Source organism: Patagioenas fasciata, chromosome 8, assembly GCF_037038585.1.
Source record: "Patagioenas fasciata isolate bPatFas1 chromosome 8, bPatFas1.hap1, whole genome shotgun sequence".
Classification (NCBI taxonomy): Eukaryota; Metazoa; Chordata; class Aves; order Columbiformes; family Columbidae; genus Patagioenas; species Patagioenas fasciata.
In genome coordinates this window covers 7,113,164-7,133,100 of record NC_092527.1, presented here as the reverse complement: position 1 = coordinate 7,133,100, position 19,937 = coordinate 7,113,164, and the positions used below count along the sequence as shown (strand labels likewise).

Genomic DNA, 19,937 nt, shown 5'->3' with positions numbered 1-19,937 from the left:
CCACCATTCCCACGTCTGAGGCTGGGGAGACGCTGAGCTCTGTCATGCATTTTGATACCTCAGGAAAAAAATCATTAAAAGAAGGTGCTTCCTTGCTGGTTCTGGTGTCCCGGGGAGTTTCGGACCGGCCCACGCTGCGCACTGGGCAGCATCATCTCCCTGCCCATGGCTCAGCCTCCTGTGCAGGGACGCTCACCCTGCAGGGAGCTGCCTCTCCTGGGCACGGGCTGCAGTCCCCTGCTGCCACATAGGAGACGTCACCGGGCACATTTTAGGGGTGAAAGCGGGAAAGGCAGCCGGGAACCTCTCTGCATCTCCATCCCTGTGGGTCCCTTCAGCCAAGTGCCAGCTGCAGGGACCCGGGGCGGTGCCCGCTGGCTCCAGGGTGGGGCGTTGCTGAGCAACAGGGACAGCACATTGTCCTGTCACGCATCACCCACCCTGTGATCACTCCGGTGGTTGGATCACTGGTGGTCGGATCGTTTTTTGCGGTTGGCTCGTTTTCTGCGGTTGGATCGCTTTTTTCGGTTGGCTTACTCTCGGCGGTTGGATCTCTCTCGGCGGTTGGATCTCTCTTGGCGTTTGGCACACTCTTGGCTTTGGATCACTCTCGGTATTTGGATTACTCTTGGCGGTTGGATCACTCTTGGCACTTGAATCACTCGGCGATTGGATCACTCTTAGTATTTGGATCAATCTCAGCGTTTGGATCCCTTTTTTTGGCAAGGAGGACGAGGAGGAAGCTGCCAGCTGACCATCCCTCACAGCCTCCCAGGCCCCTCCAGGCAGAAAGGCTCCAGTCCCCCCCAGATCAGGCTCCGTATTTTCTGTGGGACGGCAGCGATGGCCCCGCTCACCCTGTCCCAACTGCTGGATGTTGCCATCGGGACATCCCGCGATGGGGCTGTGGACCTGCCGTCGCTGCACAGGCTGCTGCAGTCCGTGCTGGGACACCTGGGCCTGCAGGACCTGCCTGTTCTGGAGCCGGGGCACAGACCAACCGCCCTCGTGGGAGGACACCAGGCCACCAAGGACCAGCCTGGCCTGGAGAAGGAGGAGGACAGGGCCCAGGGCACAGGGCAGCAGCCAGGGACAGAGCCTGTGCCCAGGACCAGCAAGGGGAGTCCAGGGACAGAGCCTGGCACCCTGGGGATGCAAGAAGGGGAGCAGGGAACACCAGCGCCCCCTGAGAAGTCGGCAGGGCCCACCTCCAATCCAAAGAGTACTTCTGATGCCAGTGCCACCATGCAGCCAGAGGTCCCCGGTACCCAGACCACCATGCCGGGGATACAGGCAGGGTCCCCTGGGCAAGAGTCACACATGCCTTGGGAGGCCTTGACCTCCACTTTCGATTCTGCCCCCCACTTCCCGGTGATGGAGGTTTCCTGTAAACTGGGGCATCTTGACCACTTCTCCGGTGCCCAGAGGAATGGGGTGGATGAGCTGACTTTCACCCACGTGGACTGCGCAGAGTTTGAGAAGCAGCATCAGCTACTCCTGGAGAGAGGTGAGAGCCCGGGGGAGCTGGCAGGGGGTGTTTGACGTGGGGACACCCTGAGTCGGGGGCTCATCCTGCTCAGAGCCTGGCCCTGTGGGCGAGACCCCCTCACCGACAGCATGTCCCCTTGGCCCGTTCCCTCTAGGCCAGCAGAGCATGGCCCACGTCCTGGCCGACATCCAGGCCCAAGTGTCCTCCCTGCAGGGCTGGGTGTCCTCCCTGCAGGGTATGGACTATGAGCTGCAGTACGTGAAGCACGAGGTGAGCCAGCAGCAGTCGCCGAGGGGGCTGTGGGGATGCCGGGGGGATTTGGGCAGGGTGGGGCAGCCAAAGGCCCCCTGTGCTGGGACGACACAGGGGCCGTGCCCTGACTCTGCCCCCACCGCCATTCCCAGGTCATGCAGCTGGAGGAGGCCTTTGGAAAGCTGGGGCTGGCTGGAGACGACGGGAAAGCGGGCAGCAGCGACCAGAGCCCCCTGCAGCTGGGGTAAAATGGCGGGAGAGGGTTTCCCAGCCTGCAGGGCTGCGACGAGTCCGGGGGGGCTGGAGCATCCTGGTGTGGGGGGGTGAGGGACATCCTCTGAGTGGCCCCTGGAGGTTAAACCTGCCTGTGCCCCATCTTGCTGGCCAGGTCTGCGCAGCAGGAGATGATCCAGGGCACACTGGAGACGTTGGTGACCAGGAGGACCAAGCAGCTGCAGGCACAGGTGAGGTCCAGGAGGAGCACTCTGAGCACCTTCCAGCTCGCTGGGGTGGTCCTGGTGGGGTCCTGGACACGTCTCCTGGCTGGATGGGGCCGTTGAGCCTCCATGGCACCTGGGTTTGCTGGCTGCATCCACCCCAGCTCAGAGGTGACTCCTGCTCCCCTTCCTGCAGCTGGACGAGCTGAGAGCCATAGTGGAGAGCGCGGGGCAGGAGCTGGCAGGGGGCATCTTGGACACCAGGATGCACGTGGCCCAGCTCGTCCAGCACGTCGTCACCAGCCAAGTAAGCCGGGTCTGTGGCCACGGGGCAGCCAGCCCCGCCTTGCATGGCACCAACCGTGTCACCTTCCTCCCTGCAGCAGGATGAGCAGCTGTTGAAGCACATCCAGGCCAGCGTCAGGCAGGTGCAAGGGGACTGTGAGAAGCTCAGGATCGTCCTCCAGGGCCTCCTGGATCACCGCTGCCAGGAGGAGAAATCCATTGAGGTGGGCGGCTGAAACCCCCGCGGGCTCAGAGCATCATCCAGGCAGAGCCCAGGCTGGCGACCAGCAGGGATTTGTCTCCCTGCCAAGCCACTCGTAGCCCTGCAATGGTTCCAAATGCCTTTCCAGGAGGTTTTGGGGGAAGGTGGGGAGGCGGGGGGTGCTCGGCTGGCTGGGAGGCAGCTGCCACCCTGCCGTGGCATCACGGGTGCTTTCTGCATTGGAAGGCTCTGTCCCGGTGCGTGGAGAGGCTGGAGGAGGAGAAAGCGGGCAAGGAGGAGCTGCTGCTGGGAATCGCTGCGGTACGGCATGGAGGGGAGCTGGCGCCAGACAAGGGGGTCCTGGGCAGGGTGACAAATGCCCCTTGTCCCTCGGGTGCTTGGTGGCAGAACCGGTCGGGGGGGGAGGGCTTGCAGAGCCGCTGTGGGTCACTCGCCAGGTCCCTCTGTCTCCTTCCTCGGGTCCTTTGGCTGTTGGGACCAACCCCACGGGAGTGATGGGGTGAGCGGGGCCATGTAGCCACTTCTGCCTCTCCTCCGGATGGGAGTTGGCCCAGCCCAGCGTCCCTCCATCCCTCCCCCAGCGCTCTCCTGCCTTTCTCTGTTGCTAGAAAGCTGACAAAACCTCCCTGGCCGGCAAAGTCAGCCACAGCCAGTTCGAGGCAAGCGTGGAGCAGCTGAAAGAGAAGATGGAGGAGCTGACGAGCCGGGTGACAGGCCAGGAGCAGGGCTGGCACCAAGTCCAGCAACAGCTCAGGGAAGAGATGGACTCCAAGGTGAGGGCTGGCACGTCCCCACTGTGCACACCTTGGGGGCTTGGCAGCCTAAGGCAGCATCCCTCCGAGGGTCCCCAGCCGGCCGTGTCCCGGGGACCGTGACGTCCCATCCTGGTGCGCTCCTGTCCACAGCTGGACCGCCTGGAGCTGGGGCCGCTCCGGCAGCAGCTGGAGGAGCAATGGAACAGCCTCCAGGAGCAGCTGGAGAAGAAGGTGTCGCGAGCAGCAGCTGCTGAGGCGGCTGGGATCAAGAAGTGAGTGCCATAGGGACAGCGGTGGCTTTGGGGACGGTGCTGCGTGCAGGCAGGGCTGTGTGTCCCCCAGGAGCTGACCCAGCCCTTTTCTCCCTCCTCCAGGCAGCTGCTGGCCCGTTTCCAGGGCTTGTCCTGTGACCAGCCCCTCAGCATGCCTGCGCCTGGCCCGTGAGTAGCCCCTGCCCCTGGGGGGGACACTGGGAGATGGGTGCTGGCACTGCAGCCGCGGCCCCCTCTCTGCCATGGGGTGACCATGTGGTGCTGCAGTGCCGGGCACTGAGCACCCCCATGTCCCATCTCCCAGGGAGCAGACAGGCGAGTGCCAGCGCCCCCCTGTGCCACCGAGCTGCGGGGACCAGCACACCATCCTTCCCCCGCAGCAGCGCTGCCTCCAGCCGCACCCGCCCAGCACCCCGCGGCCGCAACAGCCCTTCGCTCGGCTCCCCAGCAAGCTCAGGGTGACACAGGTAGGGTTACGGTGGCGGCGTCTGAGCCTGGAATGGGGATCTGTGCCTCAGTTTCCCCAGGGAGAGCTGTCTGTGGGAGGGCTGTTGGGGATGCCGAACGGGGCCCCGTGTTTCAGCCAGCCCGCTCTCTCCTTCCCAGCACAAGGCGACAGAGCCGTTGAGCATGGACAGACGCATCTCCAGGGACCGGCGGGACGGACAGCTGCCTGTGCGGGGGGTCAAGGAAGGTACGTGGGGTTGCGCTTTGGGAGGGGACCTGGGAGGCCTGAAGGGGACAGCGGGGCAGGCAGGACGCCTGCGGGATGCCAGGTTTTCCCCCACCCTTCTTCCCGTTGGCTTCCCCCAGCCTGCCTTCCTCTGCACTCTTCTGCCAGGCTTCCCGAGGGACAATCCCCAGCTGTCCCCAAGGCAGGGGGACAACCTGGCCACCAGCCAGTGGTGGCTGGGGCACCAGGTCCCTGTGCTGGAGCTGGAGTCAGGTGGGGGGTGTGGGACGGTGGTCCTGGGCAGAGTGGGACACCAGCCTGTGTGCTGCAGAGTGGGGACCAGGACCCTGTTTGTGGATGTCTCTGACCCTGCTCCTCGCCCCCAGGCACCACCGCCTCCTCGGAGCACAAGTCGGCCTCATCCCAGGTCTCCCGGGCACAGGGGCTCTTCCCGCCCCTCCAGCCCCCACGGGACGCATCGGCACCCCGAGAGCCGGGCAGTACTCGGGGTCCCCGGCTGCTCCAATCGCTCCAGCCCCCACGGGACGCATCGGCACCCCGAAAGCTGGGCAGGACTGGGGGTCCCCGGCTGCTTCAACCACTCCAGCCCCCACGGGATGCATCGGCACCCCGAAAGCCAGGCAGGACTGGGGGTCCCCAGCAGCTCCTCCCCCTCCGGCCCCAGAGGGATGCATCGGCACCCCGAGAGCCAGACAAGACTGGGGGTCCCCAGCTGAAGCCTCCCCACACCCGGCACTGAGAAAAAGAGGAAGCACTGCCAGGCAGCACCAATAAACAGTGATGGGCAGCCAAATGCCAGTGTGGTCTGACTGTGGGGGCCCCAGTCAGGATCTTCCCATCAGGCACCAAGAGGTGCCGGCAGTGTCCCTTGTCCTGCGGCCACGTGTCACCGGAGGAGCTGAGAACAGTCCCCGTGCCACCCCCCGCCCAGGTCTGCACTGCCCTGTGCTGCCGCGCTCCCCCTGACCTCCCTGGCCTGTCCAGCGCTGTTTGACCCCCATGGCCCCTGCCAGGGGAGCTAGTGGTCCCAAAGGGATGAGGAGCATTGATTTGGTTTCCTCATCTCCTGGTGGAGAAACCCCCTTTGTCACCCTCTTGTCCGTCTGCCAGGGCTGCCATGGCTGGGAAGAGGACGGACCAGACCCCCACTGCCTGGCTCGGGGAAGCTGATGCTTCCCAGCCCTGGAGCAAAGCCCCATCAGCCCTCTGTGCCCCCAGCCTGGCGGGGGACACAGCCCTTCCTCCCCCTTCTGCCACCCCCACGGCTTGGGGCTGCTTTTCACAGAATCACAGAATCCCAGAATGTCAGGGGTTGGAAGGGACCTGGAAAGCTCAATCAGTGCAATACCCCCATGGAGCAGGAACACCCTGATGAGGTTACACAGGAAGGTGTCCAGGCGGGTTTGAATGTCTGCACAGAAGGAGACTCCACAACCTCCCTGGGCAGCCTGTGGCACCCTCACCATGAAGAAGTTTCTTCTCAAATTTAAGTGGAACATTTTGTGTTCCAGTTTGTACCCATTACCCCTTGTCCTATCATTGGTTGTCACCGAGAAGAGCCTGGCTCCATCCTCCTGACACTCACCCTTTATATATCTGTAAACATTAATGAGGTCACACCTCAGTCTCCTCCAAGCTAAAGAGGCCCAGCTCCCTCAGCCTTTCCTCACACGGGAGATGCTCCACTCCCTTCAGCATCTTGGTGGCTGCGCTGGACTCTCTCCAGCAGTTCCCTGTCCTTCTGGAACTGAGGGGCCACAACTGCACACAATATTCCAGGTGTGGTCTCCCCAGGGCAGAGTAGAGGGGCAGGAGAACCTCTCTGACCTACTGACCACCCCCTTCTAACCCACCCCAGGTACCATTGGCCTTCCTGGCCACAAGGGCCCGGTGCTGGCTCATGGTCACCCTGCTGTCCCCAGGACCCCCGGGGCCCTTTCCCCTACACTGCTCTCTAATAGGTCATTCCCCAACCTATACTGGAACCTGGGGTTGTTCCTGCCCAGATGCAGGACTCTACACTTTCCCTTGTTAAATTTCATCAGGTTATTCCCCGCCCAACTCTCCAGCCTGTCCAGGTCCCGCTGGATGGCAGCACAGCCTTCTGGCGTGTCAGCCACTCCTCCCAGCTTAGTGTCATCAGCAAACTTGCTGACAGTCACTCTATTCCCTCATCCAAATCATTGATGAATATATTGGATAGTACAGGCCCCAGTACTGACCCCTGAGGCACTGCACTAGATCCAGGCCTCCAACTGGACTCTGCCCCATTGACCACGACTCTCTGGCTTCTTCCCTTCAGCCGGTTCACAGTCCACCTCACCACCCAATCATCCAGACCGCACTCCCTCAGTTCAGCTGTGAGGATGCTGTGGGAGACTGTGTCAAATGCCTTACTCAAGTCAAGGTAGATCACGTCCACCACTTTGCCATCATCCATCCATCTTGTTATGTCCTCATAAAAGTCAATGAGGTTGGTCAAGCACAACTTCCCCTTGGTGAAGCCATGCTGACTGCCCCTAATGAGCCTCTTATCCTTGATATGCCTTGAGATGGCACCAAGGACAAGTCGTTCCATCAGTTTCCCAGGGATGGAGGTGAGGCTGACCAGTCTATAGTTACCCAGGTCCTCCTTCTTGCCCTTTTTGAAGACTGGAGTGACATTTGCTTTCCTCCAGTCCTCAGGCACCTCTCCCGTTTCCCAAGACTTGGCAAAGATGATGGAGAGCGGTCCAGCAATGACCTCAGCCAGCTCCCTCAGCACCCGAGGGTGCATCCCATCCGGACCCATGGATTTATGGATGTCCAGATGGCCTAACTGCTCCCTAAACCAGTCCTCATCAACCAAAGCAAACTCCTCCATTGTCCTGCCTTCCTCTGGGGCCTCAGCGGCACGGGGCTCCTCAGGACAGCCTCCGGTAGAGCAGACAGAGACAAAGAAGGCGTTCAGTAACTCTGCCTTCTCTGTATCTTCTGTCACCAGGGCACCCACCTCGTTCATCAGTGGGCCTACATTGCCTCTGGTGTTAGTTTTATCTGCCACATATTGGAAAAAGCTCTTCCTGTTGTCCTTGACCCCTCTCGCCAGGTTTAATTCTAAGGAGGCCTTAGCTTTCCTAGTTGCCTCCCTACACCCTCTGACAACAGCCTTATATTCTCCCCAAGTGGCCAGCCCCTCCTTCCATGATCTATAAACAAGAGTTTATAGATAGGGTTAGGGTTAGATAGTTTATAGGGTTAGGGGTTATAGAGTTTATAGATCACGGAAGGAGGGGCTGGCCACTTGAGCCTACCCATTAGTTCCCTGTTTAACCACACGGTCTTCTGGCTCCCTTCCTTGGCTTCCTATGTGTTGGGATGCTCTGATCTTGTGCCCCGTAAAAACAGTCCCTGAACACTAACCAATGATCTTGGGCCCCTTTACCTTCAAGCAGCCTTGCCCATGGGATTTCCCCTAGCAATTGCCTGAAAAGGCCAAAGTTTGCCCTGCTGAAGTCCAGCGTTGCAATTCTGCTTGCTATCCTGCTCCTGCCACATGAGATCCTGAACTCCACCATCTCATGGTCGCTGCAACCAAGGCAGCCCTCAAGCTTTACTGCTTCAACCAGCCCCTGCTTGTTAGTGAGGATGAGGTTCAGCAGTGCACCTCTTCTAGTCGGCTCCTCCACCATTTGCATCAGGAAGTTATCGTCAAGGCGCTGGAGGAAACTCCTAGACTGCGACCGGCCGGCCGAGTAGTCCTTCCAGCAAACATCAGGGAAGTTCAAATCCCCCACCACAGCCAGGGCCTGTGATTGTGAGGCTGCTCTCACCCTCATGTGAGAGAAACCCCACCCTGTGCTGAGACCTCACACCAGCTGTGTCACGAGTGGAGAGGTACCAGGCAGGGAAACCCCCGGCCCTGGAAGCAGCATGGGGGGACCTGTCGGTCCCCGCTGGGGAAGCTTGGGTGTGGACAAAGCACTGGGGACAGTCCTGGCTCCCCCGTGCACACACACGGTGACACGTGGGGGTGGGTGACAAAACTGGTGGCACCTCTCAGGGTTGGGGGAGAAACCACAGTGCCACCTGCACTGGAGTAACTGGGAGCACACTGGGCAAACCAGTGGGCACCAGAGTAGCGCCAGCAAAGGCCCATCTTGCACCCCATGTGCTGTGGTTAAACCGGGTTTACAAACACACAACAAATTACATATACTTACACTTGTCGTGGGTTTAGGGTATGCATCATGCAAGATATATGTGACTTTAAAAAACTGCTTCTTGTCAGAGAGACTACCTTATGCTTGTATGTTAATACATAGGTACTGGCAGCTTGCTTTGCTTTTAAGCCAGAAATGGACTGTGGAAAAGTTGTAGTGAGATTCAGTTAAGCACCATTAAAAAGGCAGAGGGGGGAGAGTGGAATCTGCTCAGAATTTGCAGCTGAACACAGGAAATCTTGATACAGGGAACTGACAATTAACTAATTAACACTTAGAGAGCTAACCCTACCCCACATCACTAAAGACGCTTAGAGAGTTAACCCTTTAACCCACATCACTATTGCCCAGCCTTGCTTAGCTCTGTGTAACTTACCGTACGAGAAACAGGAGTTCGCTGACGTCTTGCAAAGATCCTTGGGTGCATCCTCGGGTGAACCAGAGAACAGACACTTGGGCACAGGACAGGAGATCCGCTCAGTCAGTTCTCGGCTGTTCATTGAAGGAACACTGCCCGGCTCTCAGCCACGGCCCGGGGCCTCACGGCGCTTCGGCCTCAGCCCCGCCCCGCCCCGCCCCGCCCCGCCCCGCGCGCCGCCGTCGTTGGCGCCAGCGGCGGGAGCCTCGTGCCCGCAAGATGGCGCCCGGGGCGGCCGGGCGGCCTGGCTTGCTCTGAAATCCTGCACTGACTTCATAGCGTTTACCGTCTTGTTTCTTTACTCGCGTTCCATCAGCGGCCCAAACTGCAGGAAGATACTGTTTGGCTTTTTTCCCCCATCCTCAAATTTCAGAGGGCATTTTTTGATTCTGACCGGTCCGGTTCCAGGTTTCAAATTGATTTTCAGTTCTTCTGCATTCTTTGATTTACCAGGAAGTCTTGAAGCCCGTACCCCTGGAAATACTTGATTTCCTGAGGTATTTTGGCTTTGCTTGTCAGTTTGAACCATTACCAAATTTAAAATCTCAGTTATCCTAAATTTCACTTTGTTTGAATATTGTTTTTGCTTTCAATTGTTTTAATAGGCCTGGTCTTAGTAACAGTTTCGCAGGCCCAGGCATATATAAGAAAGTATGAATTCCAATTTATTTTCTCAATGTATATTTAATTTGCTGTAAAAAGAAAAAGCTTTATTTTGTTGGTCAGTAGCTTCCACTACAGTGACAAAATCTTCATCTAAAGGTACCAATTCCTGATTCAAAACTGAATAAGATGTTCCAGTATCAGTTAAAACTCTATTTCTTTTCTCTCTACGAATCTTCACCATCTACGACCTCGGAAGGTGAAGGCTCACACTCTTCAATTCTACACCCCCCCACGGGGGCACATCATCTTTCGTCCGCCCCTCTCAGCAGGGGGTGATTTTAACATTTTCCAATGTTAAAACAAAAGAATCCTGTGATGCCAAGTAAATACCACATTCTGTCTGCCACTCCGAGTGACTTGGCAAAGTGAAAAATATATCAGCATATGTAACTTGACTCCGCTTTCATTCTCCAAGAGCGCACAAAAGTACCATAACTCAAAGTTTCATTAGGAGGACACTTTTCTTCCTCATCTAATTTACACAGCGGCCACTGATGATAATATTTCATCGAGGTTTCTCTATTCGCATTATCACCGGATGGTTCCCTGATCTCTTTCCCGTGAGCTAAAACACCCTAACGAGGGAGCCTCTGCATCCCCATCCCTGTGGATCCCTTCACCCAGGTTGGACAGGATGTTTTCTCAGTCATTGTTATTCCAAACACATCAGGCTCGTGTTGTGTCAGTTTCAATCACGTTCCCACTCATTCACAAACCAGCCCCAACAACATTCACACATCACATGTACTTGCAGGTGGTTTTCTGGCCCGATATACCATTCTCATGAGCCTGGGCTAGCACTCCTTACAATTATGAACAACATACTTCATTACAAGCTATCCAAGGCCTTTTATATTTTGACTAATTGCTGTGATTTAATTATGTTAGTATTATTTCTTGGACTGTCCGGATGGTCATGTTAGTATTGATCTTCCTTTATCATCCAGGTGGCTGGAACCGCACGTCTTGCTATTCCCACAGGCTGGATCACTGCTGGTTGAATCCCTCTCAGTGGCTGGATCCCTCTAAGTGGTTCGGCACTGTCAGTGATTTGACGACTCAGCACTTGGATCACTCTCGGTAGTTCATCACTCTCAGTGATTCATCGCTTTTGGTGGTTTGACCACTCGCTGGTTTGACCATTCTCAGTGCCTGATCACTTTCTTTGCCTTCTCTTCCCAGGAGAGCACTGGGGGCCAGTCTGCCCCTGCCAAGCCCCGCCAGTCAGACATGGACAACCAGCACGGGATGCAGTCAGGGTCCTCTAAGCAAGACCCAGGTGTGCCCTGGGAGGCCTTGGCCACCACTTTGAATTCTGGATACCATGCCCAGGTAATGGAGATTCCTTGGCATCTGAGGCATCTTGATTGCTTCTACGTCACCCAGAAGCATCGGGTGGATCAACTGACAAAGAACAAGCTGGACCGTGCTGAGTTTGAGAAGCAGCATCAGCTCCTCCTGGAGAGAGGTGAGAGCCCTGGGGGAGCTGGCAGGGGGTGTTTGACATGGGGACACCCTGAGTCGGGGGCTCATCCTGCTCAGGGGCCAGCCCTGTGGGCGAGACCCCCTCACTGACAGCATGTCCCCTTGGCCCGTTCCCTCTAGGCCAGCAGAGCACGGCCCGCACCCTGGCAGACCTGCAGACCCAGGTGTCCTCCCTGCAGGGCTGGGTGTCCTCCCTGCAGGGTATGGTCTGTGAGTTCGAGGACGTGAAGCAGGAGGTGAGCCGGCAGCAGTCCCCGAGGGGTCTGTGGGGATGCCGGGGGGTTTGGGCAGGGAGGGGCAGCCAAAGGCCCCCTGTGCTGGGATGACACAGGGGCCGTGCCCTGACTCTGCCCCCACCGCCGTTCCCAGGTCAGGCAGCTGGAGGAGGCCTTTGGAAAGCTGGGGTTGGCTGGAGCCGACGGGAAAGCGGGCAGCAGCGACCAGAGCCCTCTGCAGCTGGAGTAAAATGCCGGGAGAGGGTTTCCCAGCCTGCAGGGCTGCGACGAGCCCGGGGGGGCTGGAGCATCCTGGTGTGGGGGGTGCAGGTGGGGGGTGGCCGTGGGCAGGGTGGGACACCAGCCTGTGTGCTGCAGGGTGGGGACCAGGACCTGTTTGTGGGGGTCTCTGACCCTGCTCCTCACCCCCAGGCACCACCGTCTTGCCGGAGCACAGGACAACGTGGTCCCACAGACATCTCTCCTGGACACTGGGGCTCTTCCCACCGCTCTGGCCCCTGCAGGATGGATCAGCACCCTGAGAGCCGGGCAGGACTGGGGGGCCCAGCCGAAGCTGAAGGGACCAGGGACAGAGCCTGTGCCCAGGACCAGCAAGGGAAGTCCAAGGTCACAGCCTGTCTCCCAGGGGATGCAGGAAGAGACGCAGGGAACACCAGCGAGCCCTGCAAAGTGGGGTGGGGCCCCCTCCGAACAGACAAGGATGTCTGATGCCAGTGTCTCCATGCCAGAGATGCAGCCGAAATCCTCTAAGCAAGAGCCAGACACGACCTGGGAGGAGTTGGAGTTGTCCTGCACCTTAGATTCTCTATACCAGGTCCAGCTCTTAGAGTTTAAAAGCCATCTAGGGCATCTTGACTACTTATTTGGCACCCTCATGAATCGAGTGGACCAGCTGAGAGACACCAAGTTGAACCGTGCTGAGCTTAGGAAGCTGCGCCGGCTCCTCCCGGGGGGAGGTGAGAGCCCTGGGGAGCTGGCAGGGGGTGTTTGACATGGGGATACCCTGAGTCAGGGGCTCATCCTGCTCAGAGCCCGGTCCTGCGAGCGAGACCCCCTCACCGACAGCATGTCCCCTTGGCCTGTTCCCTCTAGGCCAGCAGAGCATGGTCTGCATCCTGGCCGACCTCCAGACCCAGGCGTCCTCTGTCCAGACCCAGGTGTCCTCCCTGCAGGCTCTGGAATGGGAGCTCCAGCACGTGAAGCAGAAGGTGACCCGGCAGCAGTCCCCAAGGGGGCTGTGAGGATGCTGGGGGGGTTTGGGCAGGGAGGGGCAGCCAAAGGCCCCCTGTGCTGGGACGACACAGGGGCCGTGCCCTGACTCTGCCCCCACCGCCGTTCCCAGGTCAGGCAGCTGGAGGAGGCCTTTGGAAAGCTGGGGCTGGCTGGAGCCGACGGGAAAGCGGGCAGCAGCGACCAGATCCCCCTGCAGCTGGGGTAAAATGGCGGGAGAGGGTTTTCCAGCCTGCAGGGCTGCGACGAGCCCAGGGGGGCTGGAGCATCCTGGTGTGGGGGGGTGGCCGTGGGCAGGGTGGGACACCAGCCTGTGTGCTGCAGGGTGGGGACCAGGACCTGTTTGTGGGTGTCTCTGACCCTGTTGCTAACCCCCAGGCACCACCGTCTTGCCGGAGCACAGGACGACGTGGTCCCACAGACACCTCACCTGGGCACCAGGGCTCTCCCCACCTCTCCGGCCCCCGCAGGATGGATCGGCACCCCGAGAGCCGGGCAGGACTGAGGGTCTCCTGCTCAAGTGCCCCCAGCTCTGAGCAGGAGAAGAAGCGCTGCCAGGCAGCACCAATAAACAGTGATGGGCAGCCAAGTGCCAGCGTGGTCTGAGTGTGGGGCCCCCGTCAGGATCTTCCCCTCAGGCACCAGGAGGTGCCGGCAGCGTCCCTCGTCCTGCGGCCACGTGTCGCCGGAGGAGCTGAGAACAGCCCCCGTGCCACCCCCTGCCGGGGTCTGCGCCGCCCTGTGCTGCCGCGCTCCCCCTGACCCCCCTGGCCTGCCCAGTGCTGTTTGACCCCGATGGCCACTGCCAGGGGAGCTGGTGGTCCCAAAGGGATGAGGAGCATTGATTTGGTTTCCTCATCTCCTGGTGGAGAAACCCCCTTTGTCACCCCCTTGTCCCTTTGCGCTACACCCATGTGCTGAGGTTGCCCGGCCTCAGTCCCCCGCATTGACCTGAGGCCCAAGTGAGGGGCTGAACTCAGCCCGAGGCACCATCCTCCCCCTGCCCAGGGTCTCAGGGCGAGCCCCAGAAGGGGGAACCAGGTTTGGGGGCCCTGCACTTAGCGAGGGCTTTCTGGTAGCACTGAAGAGCCCAGCAGGAGGTGCAGGGTCAAATGGGTTTATTGGGGGCTCATGGGTGGGGAGAGGGGTACCAGGCCCCTCGGGAAACCCCAGGGGCGGCTCCCACCCTCATGGCGCAGCCTGAGCACAGCTCAGCTCAGCCGTGGTGGAGGTGGTCGAGGTCCTTCTCTGGGCCCCTCTGCACCTGCGGGGAGGGCATCCGAGGTGGTCCACGGACATCGGCCTCCCTGGCACGGTCCTCGGGGTGATAGAGATGGTCAAGGTCCTTTTCGGGTCCTGCCTGGGCTTGGCTGGGGCCCCCTTGACCTACAGTGCTGCTGGAGAAGACCTTGATCCCTGGTACCACCTCTTTGCTCATCTCAGCCTCCTGCGGCGGCTCCACAGCTCTTGCACCCAGGATGCTGGATGAGGGGAGCAAAACCAGGCAGGAAAGGTCTCAGTGCCCCAGGGCTCCAAAATATCCCCGGGAGGCTGAAGTTCACATCGCGGGGAGCCCCTGAATTGCTGGGGGGTGCAAAGCCCTGAATGGAATTCCCTCCCCACAAGGGGTTTCCCTTCTGGGGCGCTGCTTTGCTGGGGCACACGGGGCAGACACGGCACCCGGGGGTGCAGGGAGCGCGGCCGCCTCTTACATTTCCTTGGGCAAATCCTGCTCTGCAGCCAGGTCCTCATGTCCGGCGTCACTGGGAACCTACGGGGAGAGAGGAGATGTGGGGGTGGCAGCGCGCAGTCGTGGGTCTCCCTGTGCCCCTCATCAGTCAGGCAGCGGGAGGGCCCGGGGAGGTGGGGGCTCACCTGGGTGCCCCCGGGTGCAGGCAGGAGGAGGGCAGCGCCCAGCAGGAGGGTGACGCTGCAGAGCTGTAGGGCCCTGGGGCTGCAGCGAGATCGAGGCACAGGAGCCACGTTGGAGGAGCTGAGCTGGTGGGGCTGCCTGCGCCAGACCCTGCCTGTGCCAGAGCTGCCTGCGCCAGACCCTGCCTGCACCAGAGCTGCCTGCATCCAGAGTGGCTGCCTCTATCCTGTGCCTGCCTGCAGTGAGCACCTGCCTGTGCCCTGCAACCCACAGCTCCTGCTCGCACCCCCAGTCCCTGCCCGCACCCCCTGCCTGCACTCCCAGTCCCTGCCCGCACCCCTTTCCTGCACCCTCAGCTCCTCCTGCCCCAGCGCCCACCCCTGCCCGTCCTGCAGGCGCTGTGCAGGGCCGCACCGCTCCATGGCCGCCTTCCGCCTGCTGCCCGGCCTCTGCCCGCACTTTGCCCGGGGGCCCGTCCCACACGGCCCCGTGGCACCGGATGGTGCTCAGGGAAAGAGTTCGGGTCCTGCGCGGAGCAGCAGGGCAACCAGGGCACCCACGTCCCTCTGCACTGCGGGTGCGGTTCCTCTCATTGAGACGTGCTCTACATTTGTGGCGGATGCACTCGACCCCCACCCCCAGCCAAACCAGCAGCAGTTTGGTCCAGGCTCCGGAGGAGGGAAAAGCCTGAGCCGCAGCCTGGCCAAGAACTCCTTCCAGGAGACCCACAGGGAAGCCGAACGGCAACTGAACACCAGTAACTTGTGGGCACAGGGAGCCTCGTGCACTTTTCCTACTGTGTGCAATTTGGCTACGAGTCAACCACTTTATTCTATAAATATGACAGCCTGGATGAGCCCACTTTCAGCTCTCCCGGCTCAATCAGTGAGCTGTGTGGCAATGATTTTACTACTCACAGCTCTGTGGGTGAGCCCAAGTTTAATATTAATCATTTAGTTCAAGTACATGCCCCCTAAATGTAATGAATTATTTAGAGACATAAGGTTGCATGATTTTTAATATACTCTTTGCCTCATGTTCCTTGGTAAACTGGATTTGCTAAAACTTTAAGCTGTAAAGTTCTGCTCATATTTACCAAAAGCAACTACAAACTACGCTGAGCACTTACAAGACCTATTTCGCACTTCGCTGCTATTCTACTCCATTAAGTTTCTTTTTCATGAGAATTTTGTCTCCTGAAAGTCTGCTCTGCATACGGTTATCAGGCCTGAAAGTTTGTCTCCGGAGCTCCAAGACACAGACTCCAGATGAACAGTTATCAGGGAGGGAAGATGCCTGAAGGTGCTTTGTGAACGGGCACAGGCTCCTGGAGGGAAGGTAAGCGGCATTTGGTTTGGGGTGTTTCCCCCAGGTAGTAAATAACAGAGTGAACCTGCCACCGAACTCTTTTAAGCCACACTTCTCTTTAAGAAATCTAAACATTGTTCCCCTAAAATGCTCCCGTCTTATCAGGACACCCACAAACCCGTGGGCCCCAATGGGTGCGCCCACAGCGCAGAGGGACGTGGGTGGCCTGGTTGCCCTGCTGCTCTGCGCAGGACCCTGAACTCTTTCCCTGAGCACCACCCGGTGCCACGGGGCCGTGTGGGACGGGCGCCCGGGAGCGGCCGCAGCGGACAAAATGCGGGCAGAGGCCGGGCAGCGGGCGGAAGGTGGCCATGGAGCGGTGCGGCCCTGCACAACGCCTGGGGGGCGGGCAGGGGTGGGCGCTGGGGCAGGAGGAGCTGGGGCTGCAGGCAGGGGTTGCGGGCAGGGACTGGGGCTGCAGGCAGGGGGTGCGGGCAGGGACTGGGAGTGCAGGGCACAGGCAGGTGCTCACTGCAGGCAGGCACAGGCAGCAACTCATGCAGGATAGAGGCAGCCACTCTGGATGCAGGCAGCTCTGGTGCAGGCAGCTCTGGTGCAGGCAGGGCCTGGCACTGGCAGCTCTGGCACAGGCAGGGTCTGGCGCAGGCAGCCCCACCAGCTCAGCTCCTCCAACGTGGCTCCTGTGCCTCGCTCTGTGCAGCCCCAGGGCCCCACAGCTCTGCAGCGTCACCCTCCTGCTGGGTGCTGCCCTCCTCCTGCCCGCACCCGGGGGCACCCAGGTGAGCCCCCACCTCCCCGGGCCCTCCCGCTGCCTGGCTGATGAGGGGCACAGGGAGACCCACGACTGCGCGCTGCCACCCCCACATCTCCTCTCTCCCCGTAGGTTCCCAGTGACGCCGGACATGAGGACCTGGCCACAGAGCAGGATTTGCCCAAGGAGATGTAAGAGGCGGCCGCGCTCCCTGCACTCCCGGGTGCCGTGTCTGCCCCGTGTGCCCCAGCCAAGCAGCGCCCCAGAAGGGAAAGCCCCTGGGGGACGGAATTCCATTCAGGGCTTTGCACCCCCCAGCAGTTCAGGGGCTCCCAGCTCTGGCTTCCTCCCCATATCACCCCAACTCTCCCAACATCCTGCCCCAGCCGTTTCCCTTCCTGGTGGCACTGAGGAACTGCAGGTGCTGTGGCAACAGTGTCCCAGGCCCGTCCAGCCCGTTCCTGGGATAAGCAGCTAAATGAGCCCATTTGCTCCCCGAGATGTGAACGGCAGCCTCCCAGGGATATTTCAGAGCCCTGGGGCACTGAGACCTTTCCTGCCTGGTTTTGCTCCCCTCGTCCAGCATCCTGGGTGCAGGAGCCGTGGAGCCGCCGCAGGAGGCTGAGATGAGCAAAGAGGTGGTACCAGGGATCAAGGTCTTCTCCAGCAGCGCCACGGCTCAAGAGGCCCCAGCCAAGCCCGGGCAGGACCCGAAAAGGACCTTGACCATCTCCATCACCCCAAGGACTGTGCCAGGGAGGCCGATGTCCGTGGGCCACCCCGGATGCCCTCCCCGCAGGTGCAGAGGGGCCCAGAGAAGGACCTCGACCACCTCCACCACGGCTGAGCTGAGCTGTGCTCAGGCTGCGCCATGAGGGTGGGAGACACCCCTGGGGTTTCCCGAGGGGCCTGGTACCCCCCTCCCCACCCATGAGCCCCCAATAAACCCATTTGCCCCTGCACCTCCTGCTGGGCTCCTCAGTGCTACCAGAAAGCCCTCGCTAAGTGCAGGGCCCCCAAACCTGGTTCCCCCTTCTGGGGCTCGCCCCGAGACCCTGGGCAGGGGGAGGATGGTGCCTCGGGCTGAGTTCAGCCCCTCACTTGGGCCTCAGGTCAGCGCGGGGGGCTGAGGCCGGGCAACCTCAGCACATGGGTGTAGCGCCCAAGAAGGAGCCGCAGGCTGTCCCCTCCCTCCAGGACACACGTACCCCCCGCTCCACCAAGATGCTCGTGCCCAGCCCCGCATCCCATATCTGTGTGATGGAGTGGGGGGTCTCAGGGAACCCCAACGTTTTCCAGTGCGGGGGAACCCCATGGCAAGGATGCCCCATGTCCCGGCAGTGCCAGGAAAACCTTTTAATAGCGACAGCAAACAGGATCCTCCTGTCCGTAATCATTCACCGCCAGTCCCAGAGCCCTTGGGGTGACACAGGGGCTGTGGGGCGCAGGTGGCCGTGGGGATCTGCATCCCTGGGCTCAGCTGTCAGTGAAGTTCGCCTTGCGCTTCTCCACGAACGCTGTCATCCCCTCTTTGCGGTCATCCTGTGAGGAGCACAGGTGTGAGGCTGGGGGGTGCGGCAGCCCCGCTGTCCCCCCCGCAGTGGGGCCAACCCCTTACTCACAGTGGCGAAGGTAGCATAAAAAATCCGCTTCTCTGTCCTCAGCCCCTCTGCCAGTGTCGTCTCGAAGGCTGAGAGCAAGGGAGAAGTTGGGGAGACCTCCCTGCTGAACCCATAGCCCCCTGGGCTTCCCGTTGGCCCCCAGCCCTACCGGCATTGACCGACTCCTTGGCCATGGCGGCCACCAGCTTGGAGTTGCTGGCGATTTTCTCTGCGCAGGCGATGGCTGCGTCCAGCAGCTTCTCCACAGGGAAGACCTTGCTGACCAGCCCTAGGGTGGACAGCGGGAGGTGGCGGGGTGGGGGGACGAGTCCCCGACATACCCCAGCTGACCCCCTCCCCTACCTGCCTCCTTCGCCTCTGCCGCTGAAATCCGGTCCCCAGTGAGGACCATCTCCATGGCCAGCGACTTCCCCACTGCCCTGGTCAACCGCTGCGTCCCTCCAGCGCCTGGAGCCGTTTGGGGAAGGGAAAGGTCCAGAGACGGACATCGGGGTGTCCCCGCTGCCCCTGCTATGTCTAGGATGACCCCTCCTTGCCAGGCACCCCACGCTCACCCGGGATGGTCCCCAGCAGGATTTCAGGTTGCCCAAACTGCGCCTTCTCCCCGGCGTAGATGATGTCGCACATCATGGCCAGCTCGCACCCACCGCCCAGCTGGGATGGGGAGGAAGAGGAGGGTCAGGGGGTGCCAGGGCACAGCCGGGGTGCGACAAGAGGTGGGGGGGACTCACGGCATAGCCGTTGACGGCAGCAATGATGGGTTTGCGGACAGTGGAGACCTTGTCCCAGCCAGCGAGAAAGCCACCGCTGTAGCACTCCTGGAAGGTTTTATTCTGCATCTCCTTGATGTCTGCGCCCGCTGCAAAGCAAGAAGGGGATGTGACACCAAACCCCCTCCGCCAACACCCGTGGCGGGGCGCGTCACTCTGCCCTACCTGCGAAGGCTTTTTGGCTGCCGGTGATGACGATGGCCCCCACCTGCGGGTCACTCTCCATGGCCTCCAGCGCCCGGCTCAGCTCCTCCATCAGGCCGTCACACAGGGCATTGAGTGCCTGCGGCCGGTTCAGCTGGATCAGGCCCACGCTCTGCTGCGCCCCGGTCTTCTGCACCGACAGGTACTGGAACGGGGCCCCTGCCCGCCACCCCGACATCGGCGTGTTAGCCACCGGCTGCCCGCACAGACCCCGCACCCGCCCGCGGCACCGCTATATCTTAAGGCGACCTTCAGCGGTCACGGGCGGCCAGCGGGACGTCACCCCCGGGCGCTCGGGAGCGGAGCTGTCGGGGAATTCCCGGTGCGGTCCCTGCCCGGGCAAGTGCAGCGCAAGGGACCACCCGGTGCCGGGCTGATGTGCGGTGCTGGGACCCGGTGCAAGATACCGCTCTGCTGGGACCGCGGTGCACAGTGCCAGTGCCCATACAGGGTGCAGGGACTCGGTGCCCTGTGCGGGACCCCGTGCACAGCGCGAGATCCGGTGCCAAGGCCCGAGCACGGTGCCCGGTGTAGAGGCCCCGGTAGTCGCAGCTCCCCGCCGCCCCGCCCTGTTCCCTACTCACCGGCGCTGTAGGCTCGCACCCCGAGGAGGGGGCGGGGGGGCGGCGGCAGGAGCGCGGTGCCGGCGGCGGAGCGGAGCAGGGCGCGCAGCGCGACGGCCATGGCGGAGAGCGGTGCAGCGGCCCCGCCCCGCCGCCCGCGGATGCCCCGCCCCGCCCCGCT

The 19,937-nt window shown here is 60.9% G+C and overlaps 4 protein-coding genes across 4 annotated transcripts; 2 read left to right on the top strand and 2 right to left on the bottom strand.

Annotated features, from left to right (window-relative positions):
- The first annotated feature begins 1,990 nt into the window (after positions 1 to 1,990).
- LOC139828525 (uncharacterized) lies at positions 1,991 to 5,123 on the top strand. Its single transcript, XM_071811554.1, has 12 exons — positions 1,991 to 2,064; positions 2,130 to 2,205; positions 2,375 to 2,485; positions 2,562 to 2,687; positions 2,912 to 2,986; positions 3,295 to 3,459; positions 3,625 to 3,713; positions 3,816 to 3,881; positions 4,018 to 4,180; positions 4,320 to 4,407; positions 4,555 to 4,691; positions 4,773 to 5,123. Exons 1-12 carry the CDS (start codon positions 1,991 to 1,993, stop codon positions 5,121 to 5,123), a joined length of 1,521 nt encoding a protein of 506 aa, XP_071667655.1.
- Positions 5,124 to 11,304: 6,181 nt separating this feature from the next.
- Positions 11,305 to 13,434, top strand: LOC139828524 (uncharacterized). The gene is made up of 7 exons (XM_071811553.1): positions 11,305 to 11,414; positions 11,548 to 11,639; positions 11,826 to 12,370; positions 12,507 to 12,622; positions 12,757 to 12,848; positions 13,115 to 13,233; positions 13,283 to 13,434. The coding sequence occupies exons 1-7, from the start codon at positions 11,382 to 11,384 to the stop codon at positions 13,432 to 13,434; spliced, it is 1,149 nt and encodes a 382-aa protein (XP_071667654.1). The 5' UTR covers positions 11,305 to 11,381.
- A 311-nt stretch (positions 13,435 to 13,745) lies between these two features.
- On the bottom strand, positions 13,746 to 16,384 carry PRAP1 (proline rich acidic protein 1). Its single transcript, XM_065843971.2, has 5 exons — positions 16,030 to 16,384; positions 14,896 to 15,022; positions 14,520 to 14,598; positions 14,357 to 14,415; positions 13,746 to 14,125 (listed from the first exon to the last, which is right to left on the bottom strand). The coding sequence occupies exons 1-5, from the start codon at positions 16,382 to 16,384 to the stop codon at positions 13,861 to 13,863; spliced, it is 885 nt and encodes a 294-aa protein (XP_065700043.2). The 3' UTR covers positions 13,746 to 13,860.
- Positions 16,385 to 17,938: 1,554 nt separating this feature from the next.
- Positions 17,939 to 19,902, bottom strand: ECHS1 (enoyl-CoA hydratase, short chain 1). Its single transcript, XM_065843506.2, has 8 exons — positions 19,778 to 19,902; positions 19,155 to 19,352; positions 18,951 to 19,078; positions 18,774 to 18,873; positions 18,562 to 18,666; positions 18,368 to 18,487; positions 18,220 to 18,287; positions 17,939 to 18,139 (listed from the first exon to the last, which is right to left on the bottom strand). The coding sequence occupies exons 1-8, from the start codon at positions 19,875 to 19,877 to the stop codon at positions 18,074 to 18,076; spliced, it is 885 nt and encodes a 294-aa protein (XP_065699578.1). The 5' UTR covers positions 19,878 to 19,902; the 3' UTR covers positions 17,939 to 18,073.
- Positions 19,903 to 19,937: the final 35 nt, after the last annotated feature.